Source organism: Oculina patagonica, chromosome 2 (genome assembly GCF_052425735.1).
Source record: "Oculina patagonica isolate OP01 chromosome 2, crgOcupat, whole genome shotgun sequence".
Classification (NCBI taxonomy): Eukaryota; Metazoa; Cnidaria; class Anthozoa; order Scleractinia; family Oculinidae; genus Oculina; species Oculina patagonica.
The window spans coordinates 3,708,488-3,735,130 of NC_135759.1; the positions used below are offsets into that span (position 1 = coordinate 3,708,488).

Here is a 26,643-nt window from a genome sequence, read left to right on the forward strand (position 1 = left end):
TCAAAATCTTGAAGTTCAAGATTTGACCGTGAGTCAAAATCTTGAAGTTCAAGATTTTCAACGGAGTCAAAATCTTGAAGTTCAAGATTTAAACGAGAGTCAAAATCTTAAAGTTCAAGGTTTTAATGGGGATCAAAATCTTGAAGTTCAAGATTTTAACGGGAGTCAAAATCTTCAAGTTCAAGATTTGACCGTGAGTCAAAATCTGGAAGTTCAAGATTTTCAACGGAGTCAAAATCTTGAAGTTCAAGATTTTAACGGGGATCAAAATCTTAAAGTTAAGATTTGAACGGGAGTCAAAATCTTGAAGTTCAAGATTTGAACGGGAGTCAAAATCTTGAAGTTCAAGATTTGAACGGGAGTCAAAATCTTGAAGTTCAAGATTTGAGCGTGAATGAAAATCTTAAAGTTCAAGATTTGGATGAATGTGAAAATTTTGAAGTTCAAGAATTTAACGGGAGTCAAAAACTTGAAGTTCAAGATTTTAACGGGAGTCAAAATCTTGAAGTTCAAGATTTTAACGGGAGTCAAAACCTTAAAGTTCAAGACTTTAACGGCAGTCAAAATCTTAAAGTTCAAGATTTTAACGGGAGTCAAAATCTTGAAGTTCAAGATTTTATCGGGAGTCAAAATCTTGAAGTTCAAGATTTGAACGGGAGTCAAAACCTTAAAGTTCAAGATTTGAATGAAAGTCAAAATGTTGAAGTTCAAGATTTTAACGGGAGTCAAAATCTTGAAGTTTAAGATTTGAACGGGAGATTTGACCGGGGTCAAAATCTTGAAGTTCAAGATTTGAACGGGAGTCAAAATCTTGAAGTTCAAGATTTGAACGGGAGTCAAAATCTTAATGTTCAAGATTTGAACAGGAGTCAAAATCTTAAGTTCAAGATTTTCACCGGAGTCAAAATCTTGAAGTTCAAGATTTGAACGGGAGTCAAAATCTTGAAGTTCAAGATTTGAACGGGAGTCAAAATCTTAATGTTCAAGATTTGAACAGGAGTCAAAATCTTAAGTTCAAGATTTTCACCGGAGTCAAAATCTTGAAGTTCAAGATTTGAACGGGAGTCAAAATCTTGAAGTTCAAGATTTGAACGGGAGTCAAAATCCTGAAGTTCAAGATTTTAACAGGAGTCAAAATCTTGAAGTTCAAGATTTGAACGGGAGTGAAAATCTTGAAGTTCAAGATTTGAACAGAAGTCAAAATCTTGAAGTTCAAGATTTTCACCGGATTTAAAATCTTGAAGTTCAAGATTTTAACGGGGATCAAAATCTTGAAGTTCAAGATTTTAACGGGAGTCAAAATCTTAAAGTTTAAGATTTTAACGGGAGTCAAAATCTTGAAGTTCAAGATTTTATCGGGAGTCAAAATCTTGAAGTTCAAGATTTGAACGGGAGTCAAAACCTTAAAGTTCAAGATTTGAATGAAAGTCAAAATGTTGAAGTTCAAGAGAGTTTTAACGGGAGTCAAAATCTTAAAGTTCAAGATTTTAACGGGTGTCAAAATCTTGAAGTTTAAGATTTGAACGGGAGATTTGACCGGGAGTCAAAATCTTGAAGTTCAAGATTTGAACGGGAGTCAAAATCTTGAAGTTCAAGGTTTTAACGGGAGTCAAAATTTTAAAGTTCAAGATTTTTACGGGAGTCAAAATCTTGAAGTTCAAGATTTTAACGGGAGTCAAAATCTTGAAGTTCAAGATTTGAACAGGAGTCAAAATCTTGAAGTTCAAGATTTTCACCGGAGTCAAAATCTTGAAGTTCAAGATTTTAACGGGGATCAAAATCTTGAAGTTCAAGATTTTAACGGGAGTCAAAATCTTAAAGCTCAAGATTTTATCGGGAGTCAAAATCTTGAAGTTCAAGATTTTAACGGGAGTCAAAATCTTGAAGTTCAAGATTTGGATGTAAGTGAAAATCTTGAAGTTCAAGATTTGAACGGGAGTCAAAATCTTGAAGTTCAAGATTTTAACGGGGATCAAAATCTTGAAGTTCAAGATTTTAACGGGAGTCAAAATCTTGAAGTTCAAGAATTGAACGGGAGTCAAAATCTTGAAGTTTAAGATTTTAACGGGAGTCAAAATCTTGAAGTTCAAGATTTCAACGGGAGTCAAAATCTTGAAGTTTAAGATTTTAACGGGAGTCAAAATCTGGAAGTTCAAGATTTGAACGGGAGTCAAAATCTTAAAGTTCAAGATTTGAATGAAAGTCAAAATGTTGAAGTTCAAGATTTTAACGGGAGTCAAAATCTTGAAGTTTAAGATTTGAACGGGAGATTTGACCGGGAGTCAAAATCTTGAAGTTCAAGATTTGAACGGGAGTCAAAATCTTGAAGTTCAAGATTTTAACGGGGATCAAAATCTTGAAGTTTAAGATTTTAACGGGAGTCAAAATCTTGAAGTTCAAGATTTGGATGGAAGTGAAAATCTTGAAGTTCAAGATTTTCACCGGAGTCAAAATCTTGAAGTTCAAGATTTTAACGGGAGTCAAAATCTTAAAGTTCAAGATTTTATCGGGAGTCAAAATATTAAAGTTCAAGATTTTAACGGGAGTCAAAATCTTGAAGTTCAAGATTTTAACGGGGATCAAAATCTTGAAGTTCAAGATTTTAACGGGAGTCAAAATCTTGAAGTTCAAGAATTGAACGGGAGTCAAAATCTTGAAGTTTAAGATTTTAACGGGAGTCAAAATCTTGAAGTTCAAGATTTGAACGGGAGTCAAAATCTTGAAGTTTAAGATTTTAACGGGAGTCAAAATCTTGAAGTTCAAGATTTGAACGGGAGTCAAAATCTTAAAGTTCAAGATTTGAATGAAAGTCAAAATGTTGAAGTTCAAGATTTTAACGGGAGTCAAAATCTTGAAGTTTAAGATTTGAACGGGAGATTTGACCGGGAGTCAAAATCTTGAAGTTCAAGATTTGAACGGGAGTCAAAATCTTGAAGTTCAAGATTTTAACGGGGATCAAAATCTTGAAGTTTAAGATTTTAACGGGAGTCAAAATCTTGAAGTTCAAATTTTGGATGGAAGTGAAAATTTTGAAGTTCAAGATTGGGATGGATGTGAAAGTTTTGATTTTAAGATTTTAACGGGAGTCAAAATCTTGAAGTTCAGGATTTTAACGTGAGAGAAAATCTTGAAGTTCGAGATTTGAACGGGAGTGAAATTTTTGAAGTTCAAGATTTGAACAGGAGTCAAAATCTTGAAGTTCCAGATTTTAACGGGAGTCAAAACATTGAACTTCAATAATTAAACGGGAGTCAAAATCGTGAAGTTTAAGATTTAAACGGGAGTGAAATTCTTGAAGTTCAAGATTTGAACGGGAGTCAAAATCTTGAAGTTCAAGATTTTAACGGGAGTCAAAATCTTAAAGTTCAAGATTTTATCGGGAGTCAAAATATTAAAGTTCAAGATTTTAACGGGAGTCAAAATCTTGAAGTTCAAGATTTTAACGGGGATCAAAATCTTGAAGTTCAAGATTTTAACGGGAGTCAAAATCTTGAAGTTCAAGAATTGAACGGGAGTCAAAATCTTGAAGTTTAAGATTTTAACGGGAGTCAAAATCTTGAAGTTCAAGATTTGAACGGGAGTCAAAATCTTGAAGTTTAAGATTTTAACGGGAGTCAAAATCTTGAAGTTCAAGATTTGAACGGGAGTCAAAATCTTAAAGTTCAAGATTTGAATGAAAGTCAAAATGTTGAAGTTCAAGATTTTAACGGGAGTCAAAATCTTGAAGTTTAAGATTTGAACGGGAGATTTGACCGGGAGTCAAAATCTTGAAGTTCAAGATTTGAACGGGAGTCAAAATCTTGAAGTTCAAGATTTTAACGGGGATCAAAATCTTGAAGTTTAAGATTTTAACGGGAGTCAAAATCTTGAAGTTCAAATTTTGGATGGAAGTGAAAATTTTGAAGTTCAAGATTGGGATGGATGTGAAAGTTTTGATTTTAAGATTTTAACGGGAGTCAAAATCTTGAAGTTCAGGATTTTAACGTGAGAGAAAATCTTGAAGTTCGAGATTTGAACGGGAGTGAAATTTTTGAAGTTCAAGATTTGAACAGGAGTCAAAATCTTGAAGTTCCAGATTTTAACGGGAGTCAAAACATTGAACTTCAATAATTAAACGGGAGTCAAAATCGTGAAGTTTAAGATTTAAACGGGAGTGAAATTCTTGAAGTTCAAGATTTGAACGGGAGTCAAAATATTGAAGTTGCAGATTTTAACAGCAGTCAAAATGATCAAGTTCAAGGTTTGAACATGAGTCAAAATCTTCAAGTTCAAGGTTTGGATGAAATCGAAAATTTTGAAGTTCAAGATTTGAACGGGAGTCAAAATCTTGAAGTTCAAGATTTTAACGGGAGTCAAAATCTTGAAGTTCAAGATTTTAACGGGAGTCAAAATCTTAAAGTTCAAGATTTGACCGTGAGTCAAAATCTTGAAGTTCAAGATTTGAACGAGGGTCGAAATCTTGAAGTTCTAGATTTGAACTGGAGTCATAATCTTGAAGTTCAAGATTTGAACGGGAGTTAAAATCTTAAAGTTCAAGATTTGAACGGGAGTCAAAATCTTGAAGTTCAAGATTTGAACGGGAGTCAAAATCTTGAAGTTCAAAATTTGAACGGGAGTAAAAATCTTGAAGTTTTTAAAGTTAAAATTTTTGAACGGGAGTGAAAATTTGGAAGTTTAAGATTTGGATGAGAGTAGAAATCTTGAAGTTCAAGATTTGAACAGGAGTGAAAATTTGGAAGTTTAAGATTTGAGAAGTGAAAGTCTTGAAGTTGAAGATTGAAAGGGAGTTAAAATTTCGAACTTCAAGATTTGAACGGCAGACAAAATCTTGAAGTTCAAGATTTGGATGAAAGTATAAATTTTGAAGTTCAAGATTTAAATGGGAGTGAAAATCATGAATTTCAAGATTTGGATGGAAGTCAAAGTCTTGAAGTTCAAAACTTGGATGGAAGTGAAAATCTTGAAGTTCAAGATTTGGATGGAAGTGAAAATATTGAACTTCAAGATTTGAACGGGAGTTAAAATCTTGAAGTTCAATATTTGACCGGAGTGAAAATCATGAATTTCAAGATTTGAACGGGAGTCTAATTCTTGAAGTTCAAGATTGAACGGAAGTGAAAATATTGAAGTTCGAGATTTGAACGGGAGTCAAAATCTCAAAGTTCAAGATTTGAAAGGGAGTGAAAATATTTAGTCCATGAGCCAAGACCTCAAAAATGGATTTTCGTAGCACCCCTCTTAATACCTAGTGAAATTGGTATCAAATTAAAGCTAAAGGTGTAAATTTTCTAAAATTACTTGTTACCAGGATGATAACTGGTGCATAAGGGAGATACGGCAAGTTTTTTTCGAGGGTGGGGGCTTGTCCAAAGTTGATTAACTCTTCTACAGATATACTTAAAATTAGTATTTTGTCATATTTCACACTTTTCATAATTTTGTGACCAGCCATTTGCACCCATTGCCATGGAAACCATGGATATATCCCATTGCTACTATTTCGTTAATTGCAAATGCTGTTTCTCATGATTACAACCCAGTTAGCACGAAAAAAATTCTTTTTTGTGTTTTTTTCCTTGTAATCGCATTAGTTTGTTTGAACCACAACGCATTTCACGCCTTTGTCCCATCATGCATTTATTTAACACACGGCAGGGTCCTCCATGCTGGAAATTTGATGAATTAACACCAGGTAAGGAATTGTCTTTTTTTTCACAAAATGGCTATAATTGTGGACGTAAATGGGCTCACATGAATTCTTAAGGCGACTCTTGCCATTATTTAAAGCCTCACTTTGTACTTAATTGCTTATAAAAAATGTTTTTGCAACACCAGAATGCATTTACGGTCAAACTAAGGTTACACTCACGAGGAGCAGAGCAACAAAGCAAGTTTCGAAATAAGTTAAGCTGAGGCTCTAAATAACTACATTTATTCTGTTATTTAGCAATACATGTTCTTAATAACTTTTATTTTAACTGTTGCAAAGAATAAAGGATATTATAACAAACAGATTGCAAATTTCAGTTTCTAACAACAAAGTGTCTTAAAAGGGATTTTTCTACATGCAAGAGTCTGTTTATGCAATATGTTTTAGCCATAGTTTGAGTCCAGTGCTTTTCTACTCGTCTTCACCCTCGCAGTCGTCGTCATTGACATCGTCATCTCCATTATTAAAGTCTGTTGTAGTGTTCATGCAATTTTCAGAGCAAGTACAAGCCTCTGTGAAAGGCAAGCCTTTACCGACACATGAACGCATCGCCTCGTTTGGCGAATGCCGCGGCACCCACAGCAAACTATTTCCATCACAGCCTGTGGAGATGGCGCCAGGTCTGTCCAAACGATCTCAAGGCGTCCTTCCTTCAGTTTCCATCCATGGCTTACCGGTTCTTGCTCAAATCTTGGCTGTAAGGCTTTCTTCCAGAGAAAAACTTGGTAGTTGGCTCGCTTAAGGTGGTATCGGAAGGCAGCGCTTGTTGGCGGGAGTTGGTGAGACTGCACGTTTTTGCCCTTGTAAAACATTTTGTAACGGAGGTCATTGACCAGCTTGCACCGATTATCGTTGTACAACATGTAAACCACTTCTTGCAACCTGGTAATGCTCTGCCCGCTCATGGTAAGGCTCTCTCCAATAACTTGGACACTGTCACTCTTGACTTGGCTGTCTCTGTCCATTTCAAACGCCCTTTTCTTGTCCTTTCCTGAAAATGAACTCAAAGCATCACAACCTGTTAACGCATGCAAACTAGGGAGGACTCGCCATACCCTGGGACCCAGCGTCTCGCACAGTCGGGGAACGCTTATCAAGCGTGATCTACTTATTTTCCCACTTATCAAGATCATTTCGACAGAAATGGCTGATTGGTGGTGACAGACCACCACTTCAGCAGCTGTATCCGGTTAGACTATGACGACCCATTGATGTTGAAGTTCATGTGAAGAAGCGTGTTTCGCATGGAGGAACATGTCCGTGTAGCAGCTTTCTCCTGGTCGGTATGCAGTTTTGTTTCGTCAGTGGCTGTCATACGTCCATCTATTACGACAAGCTTGGTGCAGTGATTGCCATGGGTAACCTACATTACACGGCTGCCGATCCTTTCAGCATATTCTTCCTTCGACCTGTACTCAGAAAGGAACCTGAGAAGATGCACTTTGTTGCTACCGGATAACAAGTACTTCTTCCACTGGCGTAGACAGAACTGCTGGGAGCTAGTTATGGCGACCGCTAGCTGACCAGTATTGCTTCTTCTTTCCATCAAAAAGTCAACTCTTCTTGTTTCCCCTGCCTGTATCAGTATTCTCTTGAAAATCATAACTGCCAAGTAGGAGAATCTCTCTGGTATCTTCCTCACTGTTTAAAGCATTGCCATTGCGTCGATGATGACTGCTGGTGTTTGAGCTGGCAAGCCCTGAAGACTCTCTACCCCAACCTCTAGAAGTTTGCCGCTTTGTTGGTTTTCACTAGCGCACCAGCGACCATGGACGTGAGCCCAGCTCGTGGACTGGCAACTGTCGAAAATACATTTGCCTGCTTTGATCAATAACGAGTAATCCACCAAAAAGATTTATTTTCTGTTCTTATTATGACAGCACTTCCTCCCTTTGACACGGTTGTCTTCCTTTGAATGTCACGGAACGTACCAAGCTTCAACTTGGAGAGTGTCTCAAAGAAACCTACAGAATCATTCAGCAGTCTGTCCTTACAAACGCTGTTCCTTTCCCTTTGGCGGCAAGTTAATCTAACTTGTTGGTTTCAGTCGCTACACAACCAGAACTAAGACTGGCGAGTTCCTCTGATGGTTCAAATGGATCCTTCCAATTGCTGACAACCTCCATTACTTTTCTTACATGTTTATCGCGTTTCATCCGAGACTTCCCAGCTTCCTTGTGACGACGATCTTCTTCTTTTTTCCCTGTCATCCTACGACACTTGTCAACAAAAAGGGCACGAGAATGCGCAGTTAAGATCCATCGCTGTTCCGCATTCTTTTTGAGACTGAAACCAACGATGCCACCTTTTGTTTTCGTACTTCTGTTTTAAGTCTGTTCTACGGTCTGGTCAACGGAAAGTTGAGCAAATTCATGTTTAGTGTTCCACTGGACGCCAAAGTCTCCATTCTCTGACATCATTTGAGCTTCAAGGTGGGTTTCTGATAGCTGGATCAGGTAAACAGGTAGGTAACGAGCATAATTCACAAGGTCGTAGGCGACTACCATGGCAGCATTTCCCTGATGCACCCAATACGGAGGGGCCAGTTGCCTTCTTTGGTTGCTCTGATAAATGTCAGCAGCAACAAGATCATTTCAAAGTACGATCTCCAGAACGTTTTAAGGGAACCATTGTCTTCTTCACTATATAACTTGAAAAGATCAAGAATCTTGATGAAGTCTGCCATCACGAGAAGCCTATTAAATTTCTCAGCGGAAATGTCTTTTCTAATATCCACTATGGCATTACTGAGTTTTAAGTAGTTGGTTGGGTGACCGTTGTTCTGAAGCCACGACTTGAATCCTCTCCACTGTAGCCACTGTAGTGCTTCGAATTGCCCTATTACATGTGGCAAATTGTTTTAAAAATGTCTCACAAATACCAGGATGGTTATAAGACAAACTACTACACTAGAAACTGATTAAAAGATAATTGGAGACTATTTTGCAAAAAAAGAGGCAATTTCTTACCTTCTGCTGATTCAGCAAATTTCCAAGATGGCAGACCCTACCATGTGGTTGCTAAGTGCATGACGGGACAGGGGCTCAAAATGCATTGTGGTACAAACAAGGCAAGGCGATTAAAAGGGGAAAACACAAAAACAATTGATTTTTTCGTGATAATTGGGTTGCAAGCATAAGACAACGACATTTGTAACCAAGAAAATAGCAGGAATGGGTTTATTTACGGTTTCCATGGCAACTGGTGGAAAGCAACAAGCCTAAAAAGTGTGAAATGTGACAAAATACTAATTTTAAATATGTTTGTTTAAATCTTTATCAACTTTGGGCGCGTATTTTGCGATTTGTATTAGAGGTTTGACATCACTTGTATTTACAAAGCAAAACTTACCTCCACTCTCCCTCCGTAAAAAGCATGTCATATCTCCCTTATGCACCACTTACCGTCCTGGTAACAAGTGAATTGAGAACATTTAGACCTTCACCTTTAATTTGATACCAATTTCACTAGGTATTAAGGGGGGTGCTACGAAAACCTATTTTTAGGCCCCTTTTGAAATTTGGCTCATGGACTAATTGAAGTTCGAGATTTAAAGGGGAGTAAAAATCTTGAAGTTCAAGATTGAACGGGAATGAATTGAAATCTTGAACTTCAACATTTGAACGGGAGTCAAAATCTTGAAGTTCCATATTTGACCGGAGTGAAAATCATGATTTTCAATATTTGAACGGTAGTCTAACGGTGGATTTCCACTGACGCGTATTTTTTTACGTGCGTAAAAAAATTAAAGACAATGTATGAACGGCTTGCGTACACGTTTACGAAGGCCGTTCATACATTGTTTCTAATTTTTTTCACGCACGTAAAAATTTACGCGTCAGTGGAAATCCACCATAATTCTTGAAGTTCAAGATTGAACGGAAGTGAAAATATTGAAGTTCGAGATTTGAACGGGAGTAAAAATCTTAACAGATTTGATTGGGAGTCAAAATCTTGAAGTTCAAGATTTGAACGGGATTGAAAATCTTGAAGTTCAATATTTGACCGGAGTGAAAATCATGAATTTCAATATTTGAACGGTAGTCTAATTCTTGAAGTTCAAGATTGAACGGAAGTGAAAATATTGAAGTTCGAGATTTGAACGGGAGTAAAAATCTTAACAGATTTGATTGGGAGTCAAAATCTTGAAGTTCAAGATTGAACGGATGTGAAAATATTGAAGTTCGAGATTTGAACGGGAGTAAAAATCTTAACAGATTTGAACGGGAGTCAAAATCTTGAAGTTCAAGATTTGAACGGGAGTGAAAATATTGAAGTTCGAGATTTGAACGGGAGTGAAAATCTTGAAGTTCAAGATTTGAACGGGTTTGAAAATCTTGAAGTTCAATATTTGACCGGAGTGAAAATCATGAATTTCATTATTTGAACGGTAGTCTAATTCTTGAAGTTCAAGATTGAACGGAAGTGAAAATATTGAAGTTCGAGATTTGAACGGGAGTAAAAATCTTAACAGATTTGAAAAAATGGAAACGATTTCGCAAAACAAAGAAAGAAACTTGTCCAAATTTTGCGTTTTGCGCATGCTCCAAAGTTCAATTTTGTACATTTTTCATGGAATCTTCTTCAAAATCTTGCTGCATTGTGGAAAAGTGCTTTTTAAGCAAAGTTAAGGGAAATTTAGGATCGTAGCAGCATAAATTCAGTTAAACGGTAAAAAACGTTTTTTTTAGAGATTTAGCACTGAAAGGGTTAAGGTACACAATTTCAGCGCAAGTCTGCCATTGCAATTTTGGGAAACGTGAATTCCCACTTATTATAAGAATATGGCTGCATTGGAGTAGTGTTTTATTTTTTTTTTGTACTTTGAGTCATTTTGTTTCGTATGCGAGTCATAGAACGTGGCTCATATCATCTTATTCCCAAGGCCCTGGCATGGTGAAAACGAGTGCAAAGCATCAGATCCGTTCACAAACATGCAAGCGAGATTTATTTATTACTTGAAATTTGCACGACAAGGATTTACGACTAAGCTCATGATTATTTATTTATTTATTTGTTTATTTGTTCTTTTACTCATTTAGTAATTTGTTAATTTATTTTAATTTAATTGACATGATCATATATATCATATATATGGCACTCCATGCAGTGGTTTCGAAAGCATCTGATCTAAAAGAAATGAGAAGCAATTTAGGTGCAATTACTAACAATGAGGCGTGTTAGAACGAAACTCAGCAGGGACAAAAACACAAAGTTCCAGTTTCAAATTACGGCTGCTAAAGAGACTAGCAACTAAATGACAGAAGGAATATTTACTTTTTTCATCGGTGAAAGCTATATATAGAGGGCAGCAAAGGGGTGGTCGTCATCCCGTTTCACGCACAAATTTTTAACCAAATTCACGTGTCACATCTACTTGAAACAGCTAAACTCCCGAATCACGTGTCTTTTCTAGCTATTTTCACGCGTCACGGTCTAATTTTTGCCCTTTTCACGTGTCACGCATAAAATAGATTTAGCCAAGCCTAAAAGCGGAGCTCCCCGATTATCTACTTTGCCCTTTTCGTAAATCCTAATTTACTGACCGATAACAGGAAAACTATAGCACCTGAGCCCTCGATCCAATGTAAACCAAATGTAATGTAAACTTCCAAAAAATATTCGACCTCGATGGTCATGTGATACTGGTCAGCGGATACCTTGTTTTGACAGCTGTCAATTACCCATGGCATGCATGTCCAATATCAAAGATGTAGCTGACATTAACCATAACCTTAAACCTATTTCTGGAGTATGGCCGCCATGTTGGGACGACGTCGCTAGGCGCACGCGCCCGCGAACCATGCCGCTAGCCACGATGACCATGAAAAACCAAAAGCATGGGTTTGTTAATTTTTTTTATGGGTATGGGGCTATGCTGTGCGGCCCTTCGGGCCGCTGGGAGCTCCGCTATAAACCTTTTGCTACCCTCTATACTTCAGAGAATTACAATTCTCGGTTGAGGTGAAGTTGCGCTTTACTAAAAACTTTCGTTAGATTTATCATGCGGTACTTGTTAAATTTTATGCACCATATTGTGACAGGTATGTTTATTTGCCAGGTTCGCTATTGCTATATGTGCTTCTTACAAAGTACAAAAACAATAGAAATGGTGATGTCCATAATGTTCGCTTTATAAAATATATACTATATACAAGGCTAAAAAAAAAAAAAAAAGCCTTGTATATAGTATATATAATAGAAATGGTTTTGCGTATATTTCGGTTTTATTCAATAATTTTCCTCAAGGCAACTGAGGAAAACTTGCAAAGCAAACGTATACAGCTGAATGTCGTTTTAGAAGGGGAATACAGTAAAAATCCGTGAGTAAGAACCTAGGTTTTTCCAGTTAGCCTAAACAGGTTCTTAAATGTTAGGTTCTTACACGCGGGTTTTTACTGTAGTATGTTCTTTGAATACGAATAATAAGTTTTATTTTTTTCCAAGAGGGCACGGTAACGAATCCTGCAATCTGATTGGTTATTAGCGCGGGCAAGATTCTCCTATCTCTGCCCACGGGCCACGGTAACGCTTTCATGAGTTTCATTTCGCGGCGAGACGAACGAACCCATGACAGTTTTGCTCTCCAAAATGATTTAAATCGATGTAGTGGCTCACCAACCGTTGTAAATTTGAAAGGGAAAATTAGCAGTGGAATTAAAGGCCTTGAAGTTCTCCAAAAGGCGAGTATTTATTCTCTTTAGTGACAAAATGAAGTTATAGTTTTATGGCCGTGGTTTGCCGATCGTTGTTTGTGCATTCGCACTGATTTTCACGCCATTGCGGTTAACTGCAAGTCGCCGGTTTACAGACTCGATTTATCCTTTCAAACACCTTGCTTCTCTGCTACTTTTCTCCAAAACCGAATACTGCTTATCGCCATTCAAGAAAATGAGATGCTTTATTAAACAACAGTCAAATTAATTCTCGCAATATTGTGCCGTCACTGTGCAGGCGACCAAACTACACATTTCAGCTTCATTCAGTTTCACTTTCGCAAACATTTTGTCAAAACAGAATACTGTGGGAATCAACACAGAGGTTTTTGACTCGTTAAATACAAATGTAAATAGCTAAGTGCTTTTTAGTCCGAAAAGTAAGTTTAATTAACTAAAGAACTCACAAACCGAAATGGAGTTAAAAGTGTTTCGCAACTCGCTGATTGCCCTGTTCTACATTGTGCTTTTCTATTATTTCAGATGCTTTTTTTCTTTTTTTTTTTCAGATGATTTCCTTGAGTACTGTTCATTTTAGTGAATTTATTTTGTTTGGCAGTAAGCTCTTATAGCAAACAGATCATTATTTACTCTTGCCGTAGCTTATGGCGATCGACTCAACATTGGATGCGCGCGTATATAAATACAAACACATTTGGCAAGAAAGTCTTTGTAGGTTTTTTAGGTGTTTTTTAATCAAACACATTAAAGTAGGAAAAAAATAAATAAGTTATTTACCGGCTTAGGGTCGGTCCGTATAGTGAAAAACTGTGACCTCGGCCTTGAAAATGCTGCCCTCGGCCTGCGGCCTCGGGCAGCATTTTCAAGACCTCGGTCACAGTTTTTCACTATACGGACCTCCCAGCCGGCAAATAACATATATGTATGTGCTGTGGTAGATAAAAGACTATAGCGGTTAATATCTGCTTTGCACTGGATCCGAGGAATCAGTGTTAAAATCGCCAATGTTTTGTTATGAAAAGTGTCTCAGGTAACCCTTGTGGGTACCCGGGAGTTCGGGGAAGGGGGGGGGGGGGGTGGAGTTTGGGTGGGGTGCTCCGCTGAGGACTAGTAACCAAAATTTTCTACCCCATCTTAGACAAAAGAGTTAAGTTATATAAACCATCTCAAAAGCGAAAGCGAAGCGATGTTTTTATCTTTAAACTTCCTCTACAATAAAACAGAAACCGCATCTCAAACTAAAAAGCCAAAATTTGAAACCTCATCGCATACCTCGAAGGTCAAAAATGGGACTCCATCCAGCGGCACATACAGTGATACTGTAAATGATCTAATAAACACCCGAGGCGTCTATTTAATTTAAGGGGTCCTATGGAAGGCGTTAAATAGATATGCGGCGTTTATTAACTTTAACTGTAACAACGTCAACAAAACAATTAGGATACGCCGTTTGCTAGCGCTATATTCAAAGCCTAGAGATGTCATTCATAGTTCGATACCGATGTTTTCGATCGTTTTCATCGTCCAGGCTGGTGCTCTTGGCCTCTTCGATGTCCGAGTTAAACACTGAAGAAACTAACTTTATTGCGCGATTTTTAGTCCATGGAGCATTTCCTTGGTTTTTTAGGCGATTCTTGGAGGGGCGTCTATTAGACACGGGCCGTTTATAAGAGGGGGGCGTCTAATACAAACTTTACAATTCAGGAGAGGCGTTTATTAGATACGAGGCGTTTATTTGAGAGTGGGCATTTATTAGATCATTTACGGTACCCATAAAGCGTATGTAAGGTAGTACCTCCCCTTCCCTTCCCCGGGGCTGGCTATCTTTTCAACAGATCTCACCGTGTGTAGATCAACACAATTTGCAGGTCTTTTTGCAGTATTTGTTCACATAAGCGTGTCGGCCGCAATAACTTGTCCAATAGTAACATCTGCCGTCCTTGTCTTCGCATGACTCTGCTGTAAAATTGCACGAAAAACATTTTTTTCATCAAACTGCAGGTGTCATATAAGGTGCTTGAATCATCCTGCTATCTATATCATCCAATACTGTTAGTATTTCAGTTCGAAGTAAAAGCGTTCGCTGATTCCACGAGGACCTAAGGTGCTGATTTAATTTAGATATACAGTCGAAGCTCTCGTAAGCGGACGCCCTCGGAACGCGAAAACAGTGTCCGTAACTGGAGCTGGCCGCTTACGAGAATGGTTCTCGAAAGCGGCCACGAGAGGTGTAGGGGATAGATGGCCGCTTATGGGAGCTTACCCAGCTAACAATAACCGGACGGACGTGGATGACGACCAAACACTGAAATATGGTACTGAAATTACTGTAAAATCATTGAGACGAGCGGCAAAGTAAAGTTGATTGATGAAACAAAATACAGAGGTTTTTAATAGAATTTTTTTTGTGGGTGTCCGCTTACGGGAGCTTAAAAATTTAAACAAAGAAAAAGTCTAAGTCGTTATCTCTGAAAGTGTCCGCGGCCGCTTACGGGAATGTCTGCTTACAATAATGTAAAAATACAGAGTTTGTATGGGAGTTCAAACGGGGTTTCAGACAAGGCGGCCGTAAGTAGAGCAGTCCGCTTACGAGAGTGTCCGTTAAGAGAGCTTCGACTGTAGTGAAAACTTATTTTATGTTTTGAAACTTTTAGTGTTACCATGATGAAGAAAAAGTCCATAATCAAAGATTGAATTATACTAAATTATATAAGCCAAATTCTCAGTTACATTAGTGTAATATCAGTATATGAGTGAAATATTCGACCTCGATGGTCATGTGATACTGGTCAGCGGATACCTTGTTTTGACAGCTGTCAATTACCCATGGCATGAATGTCCAATATCAAAGATGTAGCTGACATTAACCATAACCTTAAACCTATTTCTGGAGTATGGCCGCCATGTTGGGGCGACGTCGCTAGGCGCACGCGCCCGCGAACCATGCCGCTAGCCATGATGACCATGAAAAACCAAAAGCATGGGTTTGTTAATTTTCTATGGGTATGGGGCTCTGCTCGTGGAATCTATCGTGGAATATCTATAAATATCTTTTTAACTCCTTTTATGTAAGAAAAGGCATCGCTTTTGTTGTCTTCCACTCTCGCCTGTTTTCAACTGCGTAGCTCAACGCAACGCAAAACAATATTCTTTAAACGGTGCTATGTAATATCTAAATGTGTAATATACGCAAAGTCCTGTAAACTGCGCGAATTTGTGTAAAAAATGTTTAATTTTTGTTACTGTCCGCTACATCTAAACACAAACCCCTGATCAGAAAAACATGTTTAAATTCGGAAGCAAACGCTGCGTGACAAGTTGTCAAAATTCAAAGTCTGAAGGAGTGATGACGTTTATATCGCATAAGAGTCACGTATAATAATGGTCTAATACTTTCATGTCTGACATTGCTTTTAACTTAATTGGAATTTTAGAAGCTGAACACGCAACGTTTGATACCCATCATTATGTGTTAACGTTTAGATGCAACGGACGGTTGAAACTACGGTTTGCACGAAATTGCGCAGTTTCAAATTAAGGATGTTGCGTATTTTTCTAATTGATATTGCGCAGTTTATAGGAAGCTGCGTTGAGTTGCGCAGTTTACAACAAGCCGTCTACTCTCTATTAAAACAGGAAATGTCATATAAAATGTAAAGCTTGTTGTTGGTATACTTAAAAAAAATTCCGAATGCAATTTCGTTCACCGACGTAACACAAAAGAGCTCTCAAACGTTGATTTAAAAGCTAGGTGATATGCATCGAGATCGAATTGAAATTTGGAGGCTTAGTTTTTGCTTTGATTTTCTGTTCATTTCCCTTCCTTTTAAGCGCCTCTGAAATTGTTACTGGAATGTCTATTCTGCCACTCCCTTTATAGCTAAGTTGAACGGTGCCTTTTAGTAAAAAAAAAAAAAAAAGAAAGGACACACTAGAATATTTGAAATACTGAAGCTTATGTTACGCATAAGTGTTTTGATATCAGTAACAGTTATTTGCTATATGTTGCAAGAGCGGATGTATGAAGGTTTGTATTTGGATCTTACAAGAAAACTAAATAACAGGAAAGAATTAGTAAAACTTAGAATAGGTAATCATAAATTATTGATCGAAACTGGCAGATATGATCAAATCCCAAGGGATAATAGACTCTGCCCTACGTGTGAATCAAACCAAATTGAAGACGAATTTCATTTACTTTTCCATTGTACTAAATACTGTAGTTTTAGAGATGAATTTTACCAAAAAATAGAGAATCAAATACCAAACATAACACAATTACCTCCTATGCAAGCCACCAAAAAATTAATGAATTCTGATAATTATTATTTAAATACTCAACTTATGAAGTTCATTGTGAGATGCTTATCTTTACGAAATAATCTTCTATCGAATGAAAGTAATGTTACACATACATAATTTCTTTTTTTCATTCCTATAACATGATTATTATTGTTATAAGTTTCGCTTTAGGTTAGTTGTACGCTTTTGCAATACTGTATTTACTTATAGTCATGCAAATAAAGCTTGTTGTTGTTGTTGTTGTTGTTGAAGGTCGTTAAAAGCCATTTTAGTATATACCACACAGGTGAATAGTGTTTTTCTCGCGCGCTGATTGTTTAACTCGGACGTGATTAGCAAAGCATTGAGTGCTATTCACCTCCGAGCAGCTAAAGAGAAAAATACTGCCTCCGCGCTTCGCTTTGTGTACCAAAATTTATGTTTAAGTCTGCTAGTTATTCAACTTGTGTGGTATATCCTAAAACAATTATTCACCTCAGTGTCGGTAATGTGGTGGATATTTACCTCCACTTCGGTGAATAACTGTTAACAAGATCCGGACTCGTCGTAAAGGGGCGAGCGGTGCCTTGCTTACCTTTACATCCGTAAAACCTGTTTATCTCCTCTAAATCCCACTTGCTGAAGTCGTGTTTGTTCCCAGTCTTGCCTACAAACTAATGAAAGTTTGAAAGTTAAGGTCTTAGGATTTTTTCACCTTTCGAATAGAATAAAGCTGAAATGACAAAGATTGTGAATCATCATCATCATTATCATTTTGTTTTTCCACTTTAGAAATTAATGAATGCAGAATTGTAGTGAAACAGTATGGTAACACGACTACGTACCAATCACAGAAGTTTCACATTGTTAATCACATTGTATTGTTGTTATTTGGCTTTTCTACCCCTCGTGCTTTGAGCGTATGTACAAAGATTATTATCGTTCAATTACTTTGCATGTCTGCACCACAACGAGTGGGCAAACTGATCCAGAATGACTGAATTTTTGGGCGATCGCAGAACAAATGTCCAGTTTTTTCTGCCTCAGAAAATTAAAAATAGGTATTGATCGACAAGTCCGATATTTTAAAATTCAAAGTTGTCAGATCGATAATTTTCTGTGTAAAAATTTGAAATTAAAATATACGTTGAGTGCCTTGTACTCGTTCAAAAGCCAGGTTGATTCAAATAATGTTTTTAACACTATCTAGTGTGTCTATTGGTATCCGAAGTCCAGTTTCTAAACAGACATATTGTCGCCATTCACCAACATATAGATTTTGCCATAATAAATAAATAATAAATTAATTAATTAATTAACTAACAGTAATTAATTTTGCTTTGTAAAAAACTTTGACATTTTCAAATTTTCGGAAAAGAAGGCAGGAAGTAGCTAGTGCCTTTTATAAACGTTAAATTAGACATAAATCAACTTACTCTTTTATCATGTACTTCAATTGTTGTCAACAGTCGACCATTTTTGTCCCTTTTGGCAAAGGCAGTTTCTGTATAGTGCATGATGCTCAAGTAATCGTAAGGAGTTCCGCTGGTGTCGTAATTCTCGATGTCTTTGGGCAGATCCAACACCGACTTATAATCTGAAAGAGAGATCTGATCTGAATAGGCCAGCTATAAACTATTTGAAGTTTATTTAAAGGGATTGTGTCACGGATTTTAGCCAAATTTCGGCATGGGAAATGACCATCAAATTCGGTGAAATATAAAAAATATAACCTCTTAAAACAGTGAAGGAACATTTCAATAACACTGCAAATATAAAAGAAGGTACGGATGGCTAAATGTGACGAAGATTGAAACGGATTGCGATGCGAGTTTTTGAAATATTGTTGGGCTGCATGAACAGTTTTCAAAGTTAGCCTTGTTTGCTTGTAACTTTGTTTTGCTTCTGGAGAAAATTTGTCTGCAATAAAGCTATGGTTTTGTCATTTAGATCCATAAAAGTAACACCTTTTGCAAACATTAAGTTTCATAACGAGTATTTGGCAAAACGCAGTAAAATAAACTTTACTTAGCCGTGACACAAAGTTTGTACTTAAACATCTTTATACTTACCATCAACTATGTTTTCTCTATGGATTGTAACATACTGATCACGATCCGGCCTATCCTGTTCATGACTAAACCCAAGTGCATGTGCTGATGGAAATAAAATGAAGATATCGTCATTTAGAATCGGCATTTAAGACTTCTCTACGTAAAAGAAGATTTGTGGCTATAAAAGAAGGTTTCAGTGTCAAAAGAGCAGCGGAGCCAGCTCCTTACAGAAAAAAGTTTGACTGTTTTCTTAACTTCTCACCTATCTCATGAATCACGACACCTTTCGTCCAACAACCTTTCGCCAGATTAAGATGTTGCCCTCCTGGCCAACAAATCATCCCAACATTGGATGAACAGCCAGCTCTGTGGAATAGATTGCATCATTGTATTTGTGAAGAAGTAATAAAACGAGAGATAGGCAAAATTTGAAAAAAAAAAACTGATTACGTAAACCCTGATAATCTGCTGATTGCAGACGTCTATCTACCTAAACGATTCACAGATTTTTAGCCTCCTCAGTACAAATTCGCGACGACCCTAAAGAGCCTTCTTTTGATACTGTTATAAAACTTCGTAAAGCGAAAATTAAGTAATACCCTTTAAAATGAAAATTAGCGATAAAAAACGACATTTCGACTTGATAATGATGTCAAGATGACACTGAAACGTCGTTTTTTATCGCTTATTTTCATTTTGGAAACTTCATAAACTTTCATTATATTAAAATGTTAAATGCAAGCTTCTAACTGACTGAGCTATCACTTTTAATAAAGGTTTTTTTTTTCATATCTTGTTGACGAACATTAAATTTGAGATAGCAAGTCGGGTCTTAAAGGTTTGAGAATGAACCGGATACGGTACGTATACTACGCCAATATTTTCTATATTAAAATAATGTTATTGACCGGTTGGCAATCCTGAGGATGACCGCCAAGGGCCGTACCTAGGATTTTTTTTGTCTGCGGGGGCAAGTTTTTCTGGCGGGGGCAACTGTTTTTTTGTAGTTAAGTTTTTCTATTTTTTTTTTCAGTTTTCTTAGTTTTTTAGCGGCCCTGCCGCCTAGGAACTAAGCACTTAGTTGTAGCACTAATTAAGTGCTACAACTTTTAGCTTGTGCCAAGTCAAGTGATAAAGGAATATTTGTAACTCTACTTCTTCTCAGTGGAAAAAATGATGACGATGACGACAACGCTGGTGATAATGATGATGATGATGGTGGTGGTGGTGGTTTGCATACTTGTTGTTTTTGGTTTTTCTATCACAATTATGTCATAGGTGGTTAAAAATAAGCTTACTTGTCATTCCTTCTGGTAAACTGCAGAAAACATCCTTTATATTGGTCTGTCTTTTTTCTAAACTTGATGCAGGTCACTCGCTCATAGTATGCCATGACTTCCTCGATCACTCGTTTAGCTTGTGGTTCATTTGCTAAAAAAGAACAACAAAGAGTTGAAGCATGAATGCCGTACGTCTGAAAGTATACCTTATTAGTTTAGTATGTCATAGCCCTGAATATACACCTATTAAATAGCGAACATTGGCTATTAAACATTTCCAATTGGCTACTTCCCTACAGACAATGAAAAAAAACCCTAAAACTAAAAAAGGATGAAAGCTCAGAAATAACAAATCTATAAACAAGAAGGGTGCTTATTGCGTTTATTTGCCTTGCTAAACAGCGTAGAGCATTGTAAAGTATTGTTTCTTTTTCAGCTATTCTTTTTATTTACCCTTGTACATATGTCTTTTTTTGTTTGTATTGTATTGTTCTAATCATTAATAATAAAAAAAAACAATGGGAAATCCCAGAGCACAAAATTATTCAAAACTACAAAAAAATTATCAACAAGCAAACATTAAAAAGAAGAAAAAAACCGATGTAAAAGCTTTATTTTTGGCTAGAGACGTTGGACTCATATACTAAAAAAAATAATTAAGATCGATCACGTACACTATTATTAATAGTTTGCATAGCGTGATTGTCCGGGTGAGAGTAGTTCTGAAAAGAACTGTTGTTGGTGACTGACGTTCGACAACCTGAGCGGAAGTCGACCGAAGTCATTTTCAGAGTGAAACTTTTGCTAGTAAGTCCCAGAGATAATAATTCCAAATTGTTTTTCGAAAAGACAAATTTGCTGTACTACGTCCTTTATTCCTTGTTTACATCCAATTGGAGATAAAGACACTCTATTATAAAAATATACATTTACATTCGTGATACTCACCGATGGAAGGGTCGTATATATAATAAACTATTCCATTTGGCCACTTGTTCAATTTATGGCCAGCTCTTGCGGGGTTCGGGATCATGTCTCCGTGTAGTGAGTGTACTGGAACATTGGTATTTTCTACACAAAAGTAAATAAAGGTAAAACTTAACCCTCGGACGTACAAGGGGGGGGGGGGGTGGATGCCACCCCCCCGTAAGGTTTTTTTCAAGTTGTGAAAAAAGCATTTACCCTACAATACTGAAACTTTCGGTAGCTGTTCATTCACTCGCATTTGCGGAAATTTTGATATGTCAACCATGTGTCCATGATATATGACGTTGCCATGGCAACGTCATAAATACAAGCAGGTTTTGCCAAAAATCGTCATTTTTAACATTTTTCTTGATTTTTTCCAGTTTTTTAAAACAGAAGTGCAAGATTTGTTTATTTTTACATTCCATAAGCATTCTAGCCTGATTTTGCATCAATTTCCGTTATTTTGTGACTTTCTAAGAAAATGTTGAAATCCAAGATGGCGGATCCAAGATGGCGGCTCTCTCGATCCCGAAACGAACGTAAATACCCTTAACTTGCAAATTTATTTAGCAGCTTTTCCCAGGGTCTTAGACTGTTCACAGTCCCCTATTTTTCCGTGAAGTCGTAGAGATCGATGGTTCAGTCCGACGAGCCGCCATCTTGGTTAACGAACGCGAACGAAAACTGGGGAGAGTGCAAAAACCCCGTGGGTGGCTGGGCTCGTTCGTAAACCAAGATGGCGGCCCGTCGGACTGAACGATCCATTTCTACGACTTCACGGACTAGGGGACTGTGAACAGTCTACCAGGGTCTCTATTTTCTGACAATTAAAACTTGTAGCGTTTCAACGACTACAATCGGAATTGGTGCATACATTGGAAACAAAATAACGTAATGCTTGTAATTAAAGGGATACTGTCACCAGTTTCACTTCAAAAACTCAAGCGCCTAAAGACATATGGAAACTACGAATAGTGGTCTAATTTTGTTAATAATCACCATGCCAGTGTACTAAAGCGATAAACATAATATCAAGTGATATTGTTGTGTTGCCATCAGGAACTTTAGATCTCAACTTGAAAAAGTCAGGCTGATTTTTTCAAGATTTGTCCTTGTGGCCTGAAGAAACACCTAAAAATAATTATGCTTCTTCCTTCAACTACAATTTTAATTTATATCTCCATCTTGATGTACTATGTGCATTTATAAAATATAACTCAGATACTACGCGCGCTCTGATTGGTCAAAAACATGTGTACTATTGTACGTATACCGGTAAAGTCCCGCTTCTGTCCCGACATGGCCGCACTGCGCTCGATTATGCATAAGGACGAAGAATTAACGTTAGTTTAATGTATTCTTTCGGTCTATTTTATGGTTAAAACGAAGGATATATGATTATCGTAAATGATCATTATGAAAATTTACTGAGGGTGGATCACAAAATTGAATTTTCCCGCCCACCACAGTTGAGCAAAGGAACTAGAGAAAAAAACGAAAACGCAGAGACAAACACTGACTGAGTGAGGAGTAACTGGAAAAATATGGATATGGTTCCATTCAACTCTAACTGGGAAATGTTATTTGAAAAGAATTAAAACTGATCAAACTGGTCGCGATGAACTAGAATTATTTTGATGGGAGAAACTCACACTGAGTTCTTGTACGCGCTTAAATTATATCTTCAGCTTTACGTGTTTTTATTGCTTTATCTCAAGTCTGTTATTCGGCGAAAACGAAAGACTACGGAATAAATAAATTCAGAACAAATTTCTAAACAGTGTTTGTGGAACTAACCTTTGTTCTCAATACCTTCGTCAGTCTGTGAAGTTTGTAAACTTGCAAATTTTTCGTGCAGTCTTTTACCTGCTTTTACTTTCGCGGTGAATGACTCCGGCCACAATTTGCTAGATTTCAACGTCAAAGAACTTTAAAATCGTTGGATACATTTTATACCGTGACAGTGTGTCTTTTTCCTTTTCATTTCTTATGACTTTCATAGCTTTAAAAGAACTTTTAAACGTTTTTGTCGCGTCGATTTGTGGATTTTGTGTGTGGAGCTGAACCTGTGATTTTATTCTTTCGGCCGCTGTGATTGATTTACCGCGTCATGCGATGAACTTTTTGAGAATAAGACATTTGATCACATTTGATTCCTCTTTGAAGAACGTTTTCTATTGTTATTTCCTTTTCTGGTGTTCTCCCAACATCCTGCGTGGCTTTATTACGCCAGTAAAGCCCTAGAAAGTGCGGTCTATTGCTTAATCATGTACGAGAAGCTAGACCAATTCGCCAATTTTAGTACTTTTTACCGAAAAGCATTAAAATCCCCGTGACGGCTCGTGATTTACAAGCTTTTCTAGTGTTCTCCCAACATCCTGCGTGGCTTTATTACGCCAGTAAAGCCCTAGAAAGTGCGGTCTATTGCTTAATCATGTACGAGAAGACCAATTCGCCAAGTTTAGTACTTTTTACCGAAAAGCATTAAAATCCCCGTGACGGCTCGTGATTTACAAGCTTTTCTGGTGTTATCCCAACATCCTGCGTGGCTTTATTACGCCAGTAAAGCCCTAGAAAGTGTGGTCTATTGCTTAATTCATGTACGAGAAGACCAATTCGCCAGGTTTAGTACTTTTTACGGAAAAGCATTAAAATCCCCGTGACGGTGTCTCTTTAAGCTCTGCCAAGCATACAACGTTAGGTTATATAGTTTTGTAAGTAACGTACATACGTACGGACAGATGACGTGTCAACCAAAATTTTTTCAGCTCAGGGGTTCTTAGTCACGAGGCTCCGCTCTGAGGTTACTTTTTATTTCTATTCATTTTGTTTTTGGTGTTTTACAATCACGGCCAGTGGATTAGACTAGCTTAGACTTTTTCGTCAGCCCAAGGCATCGCTTAAACTTTTGACATCACATCACAGACTTTCGTAGAAAAACAAAAAAACAAAAACGAAAAAACAAACCATAAGGAACACGGTCATCCTGTGTCGCCTCTACAGCACAGATCAACAACATCAACGCAGCCGTGAAATGTAGCATTTTGATGGATCTGGAAGAAAAGAAATTTCGACAAGATTGAGCAAAAAATAATGATTTTTAATGTCTCCTAGATCAATTAACTGCGTTAGCCTCCTGTTTTGTCTTAAATTTAATGCCTTGGATGAAAAAACGTTATATACACAGCGCAGTATTGCAAGTTATTTGTTGGGACAATTAAATAGCCGAATATCTGCTTCGAATTCAGATTTGAACATGTACACTCCCCTTTTCTTAATTTTTAAACGACTTGAGCCTTAAACTGTTCTTAGAGTTCATTCAAATGGTAACATACATGCTTACCTCTCTGTTGCAAAAAGAAAATGCTAGTTTCAGGCTGGATTTTAACAAAGGTTGTTTAAAAAGTTGAGGTGCATTTGTCATTCTTTTTTTCAAAAAATGAAAAGAAAGTTATATTCAGCCTTTATTTTTAAGATGTTATACCCTTTAAAGCCCCAAAGTATTTAAAAAACGAACGCAAACTTCAAAAGGCTGTATACGTGAACAACGATCGAGTGGTTTGGGGATATCCTATCGGAAAGCAAACGAAATCCGGAAAAAGATTACATTTCAATTTTCAACAGTTGTGCTTGTCGTGTAAGGCCAGCTAAAAAAGAATACAAAATGTTTCTCGTCCCCGTCCGCTTTATTTTTGGGGCCGCCATTCTCTTTTTATTATTTGATATTGAAAAGGTTGGAACGAACAAAACCCAACAGGCGTTACTTTCATTTTGTACGTGGTTGAAAATTCTGTAAGACATGGCTTTTGTTTGCGTGTTTACGAACTCAAGCCAAAACTGTAAAGCCTCGGTAAGCTTGGTCCGTACTGGATAGATCAACTACCTTGCAGGATTTATTTTGAAAGTTCGCTTCTTGAGAATTTGACGATGGAGAAAAAAAAATAATAATCGGTATTTAAACAACACAGGTAAGGAATACAACAAAATCAAAAATAACAAAAAAAAAAAAAAGCGCCCGCCCGCTCTCTTTTTTTTGAAATCCGGGCGAGAAACATTTGTTTTTTTTTACTTGGCCTAAGAGAGACATTCTTAGCGCAGTGCAAGTATAGATTAGATAAAAAAGTGTACTTACGCTTTCGATTACTTTAGTGTGGATACCAGAATCGCTTTTCTTACAAGTGAATTCCCAATGAAAAGCTGCATTTTATAGCCGACTTGAATGAAATTATTATTGAATGAAATGAAATCTATTGTGCACTGAAAGTAAACAACATATTATTGAAATATATATGCATAGCTTCAGCTGCTTGGAGTTTTAACCACAAAAGAATATCGGTTTTAAATGAAATTTAAGGTGTTTACTTTGTACTTATTATATTTAGGTAGGAAGTAAACTTAGAAAATACACTTCAAAAGGCAAAATAATAATTTTTCATTTAAATCTGTATTGAGAGCAGGTAAAATCCTGTATTTAGAAATAATCTGAATTGTTAAAGTTTAATTTGAAGTCACAAATGTAAAACAAAGGTGCTAAAAATCAAGGAAAACTACATTTTAAGATGGTCAATTATATAAGGGGTCGTACATTCCATAAACCGTCATATTATGTTCTTTAATTTCTATACCGCAAAAAGCTTTCGTTTTCTCCTAAAGACCGAAACCGCTATATTTTCTTGACCATAAGCCGCCAGATAAATAGGAATGTACCCGCAAAACGACACTCAAAATTGTTTTAAACCGCCAAACGGCAGAGTATAATAACATAAAGAATATATTTTAGTTATGCGAGATATCGCAAAGAAGTGCTAATTTTTATTTCACCGTCTAGAATAAACAGTTGAGCAGTTTCTTAGCTAAGCGAAATTGCTTGTTTAAAGAGCTTGACAGGTTGGGTAAATTCCTTGGTCGACAGAAATTGTTGCTTTAGAAAATTCAACAGCTGAAACTCTCGTTTCGGAAGCAAAAAAGAACACTTATTAAAGATAAAAAGTGTGATGCCGAAAGTAGTGAGAGTCATTGAAGCTTGTTAGGTTACATCGTTTGTTTCCTGATGGTTTTAATTCCTGAGTATTCACAGGCCCGTAGGGTGGATTCTGTTGAGGGGGGTTCTTTTTTGGGGGAGGTATTTTTTAGCACCGGAGGCGCAAGCCTCTAAGGTGGTCTGGGGGCAAGCCCCCCCCCCCCCCCCCCCCCCCCAGGAAATTTTGCAAATTTAGGTTCTCTCAAGTGCCATTTCCTGCATTTTGACATCATTTCTGAGGTGGAATGCATTTTCCTTCAATATTAGCTCTTCGGAAAGTAATTTTCATTCTTAAAAAATTCTAATATTCTCAGAAATGAGTGTGTGCATTTAGACATCTTGAAAATTTGGTTTCTGATAAATGCGCATGCTTGCTTATCCAGCCAACTAACGCTAGTTCTGGTTGCCGCGGGCACCACGACAAGGATGGAAAGCAAAACGAACATCAATTAACCAATCCAAAAGATTAGAACTTCTCATTATAGTACCAAAATGCTGCGGCTTCCTCCGATAATCCTGGCAAACTAGGAAGGTAGTCGACCGTGTAATCAACCCGTCACAGTCTTTTGACTGTTGTGTAAAATATTTTTTTTTCTTTTTAACCCCCCAAAAATGCCGACTTCAAAATTTTTAGGGGGTTCGTTCTAATCCT

At 37.1% G+C, this 26,643-nt stretch overlaps 2 protein-coding genes across 5 annotated transcripts in view; both read right to left on the minus strand.

The window, feature by feature from the left end:
- LOC144642705 (epididymal sperm-binding protein 1-like) overlaps positions 1-26,643 on the minus strand; it is a 211,799-nt gene that overhangs the window by 66,863 nt on the left and 118,293 nt on the right. The window lies entirely within an intron of this gene.
- On the minus strand, positions 10,698-25,147 carry LOC144642703 (zinc metalloproteinase nas-6-like). 2 transcript variants are annotated; one of them, XM_078501738.1, is made up of 10 exons: positions 25,104-25,147; positions 23,939-24,024; positions 20,951-21,073; positions 20,021-20,153; positions 18,985-19,088; positions 18,741-18,824; positions 18,105-18,265; positions 17,264-17,342; positions 14,230-14,346; positions 10,698-10,840 (listed from the first exon to the last, which is right to left on the minus strand). In XM_078501738.1, exons 2-9 carry the CDS (start codon positions 24,012-24,014, stop codon positions 14,240-14,242), a joined length of 867 nt encoding a protein of 288 aa, XP_078357864.1. In that variant the 5' UTR covers positions 24,015-24,024; positions 25,104-25,147; the 3' UTR covers positions 10,698-10,840; positions 14,230-14,239. The 2 variants fall into 2 exon arrangements, with proteins under 2 accessions (XP_078357864.1, XP_078357865.1); XM_078501739.1 differs by having other exon boundaries at positions 10,704-10,835.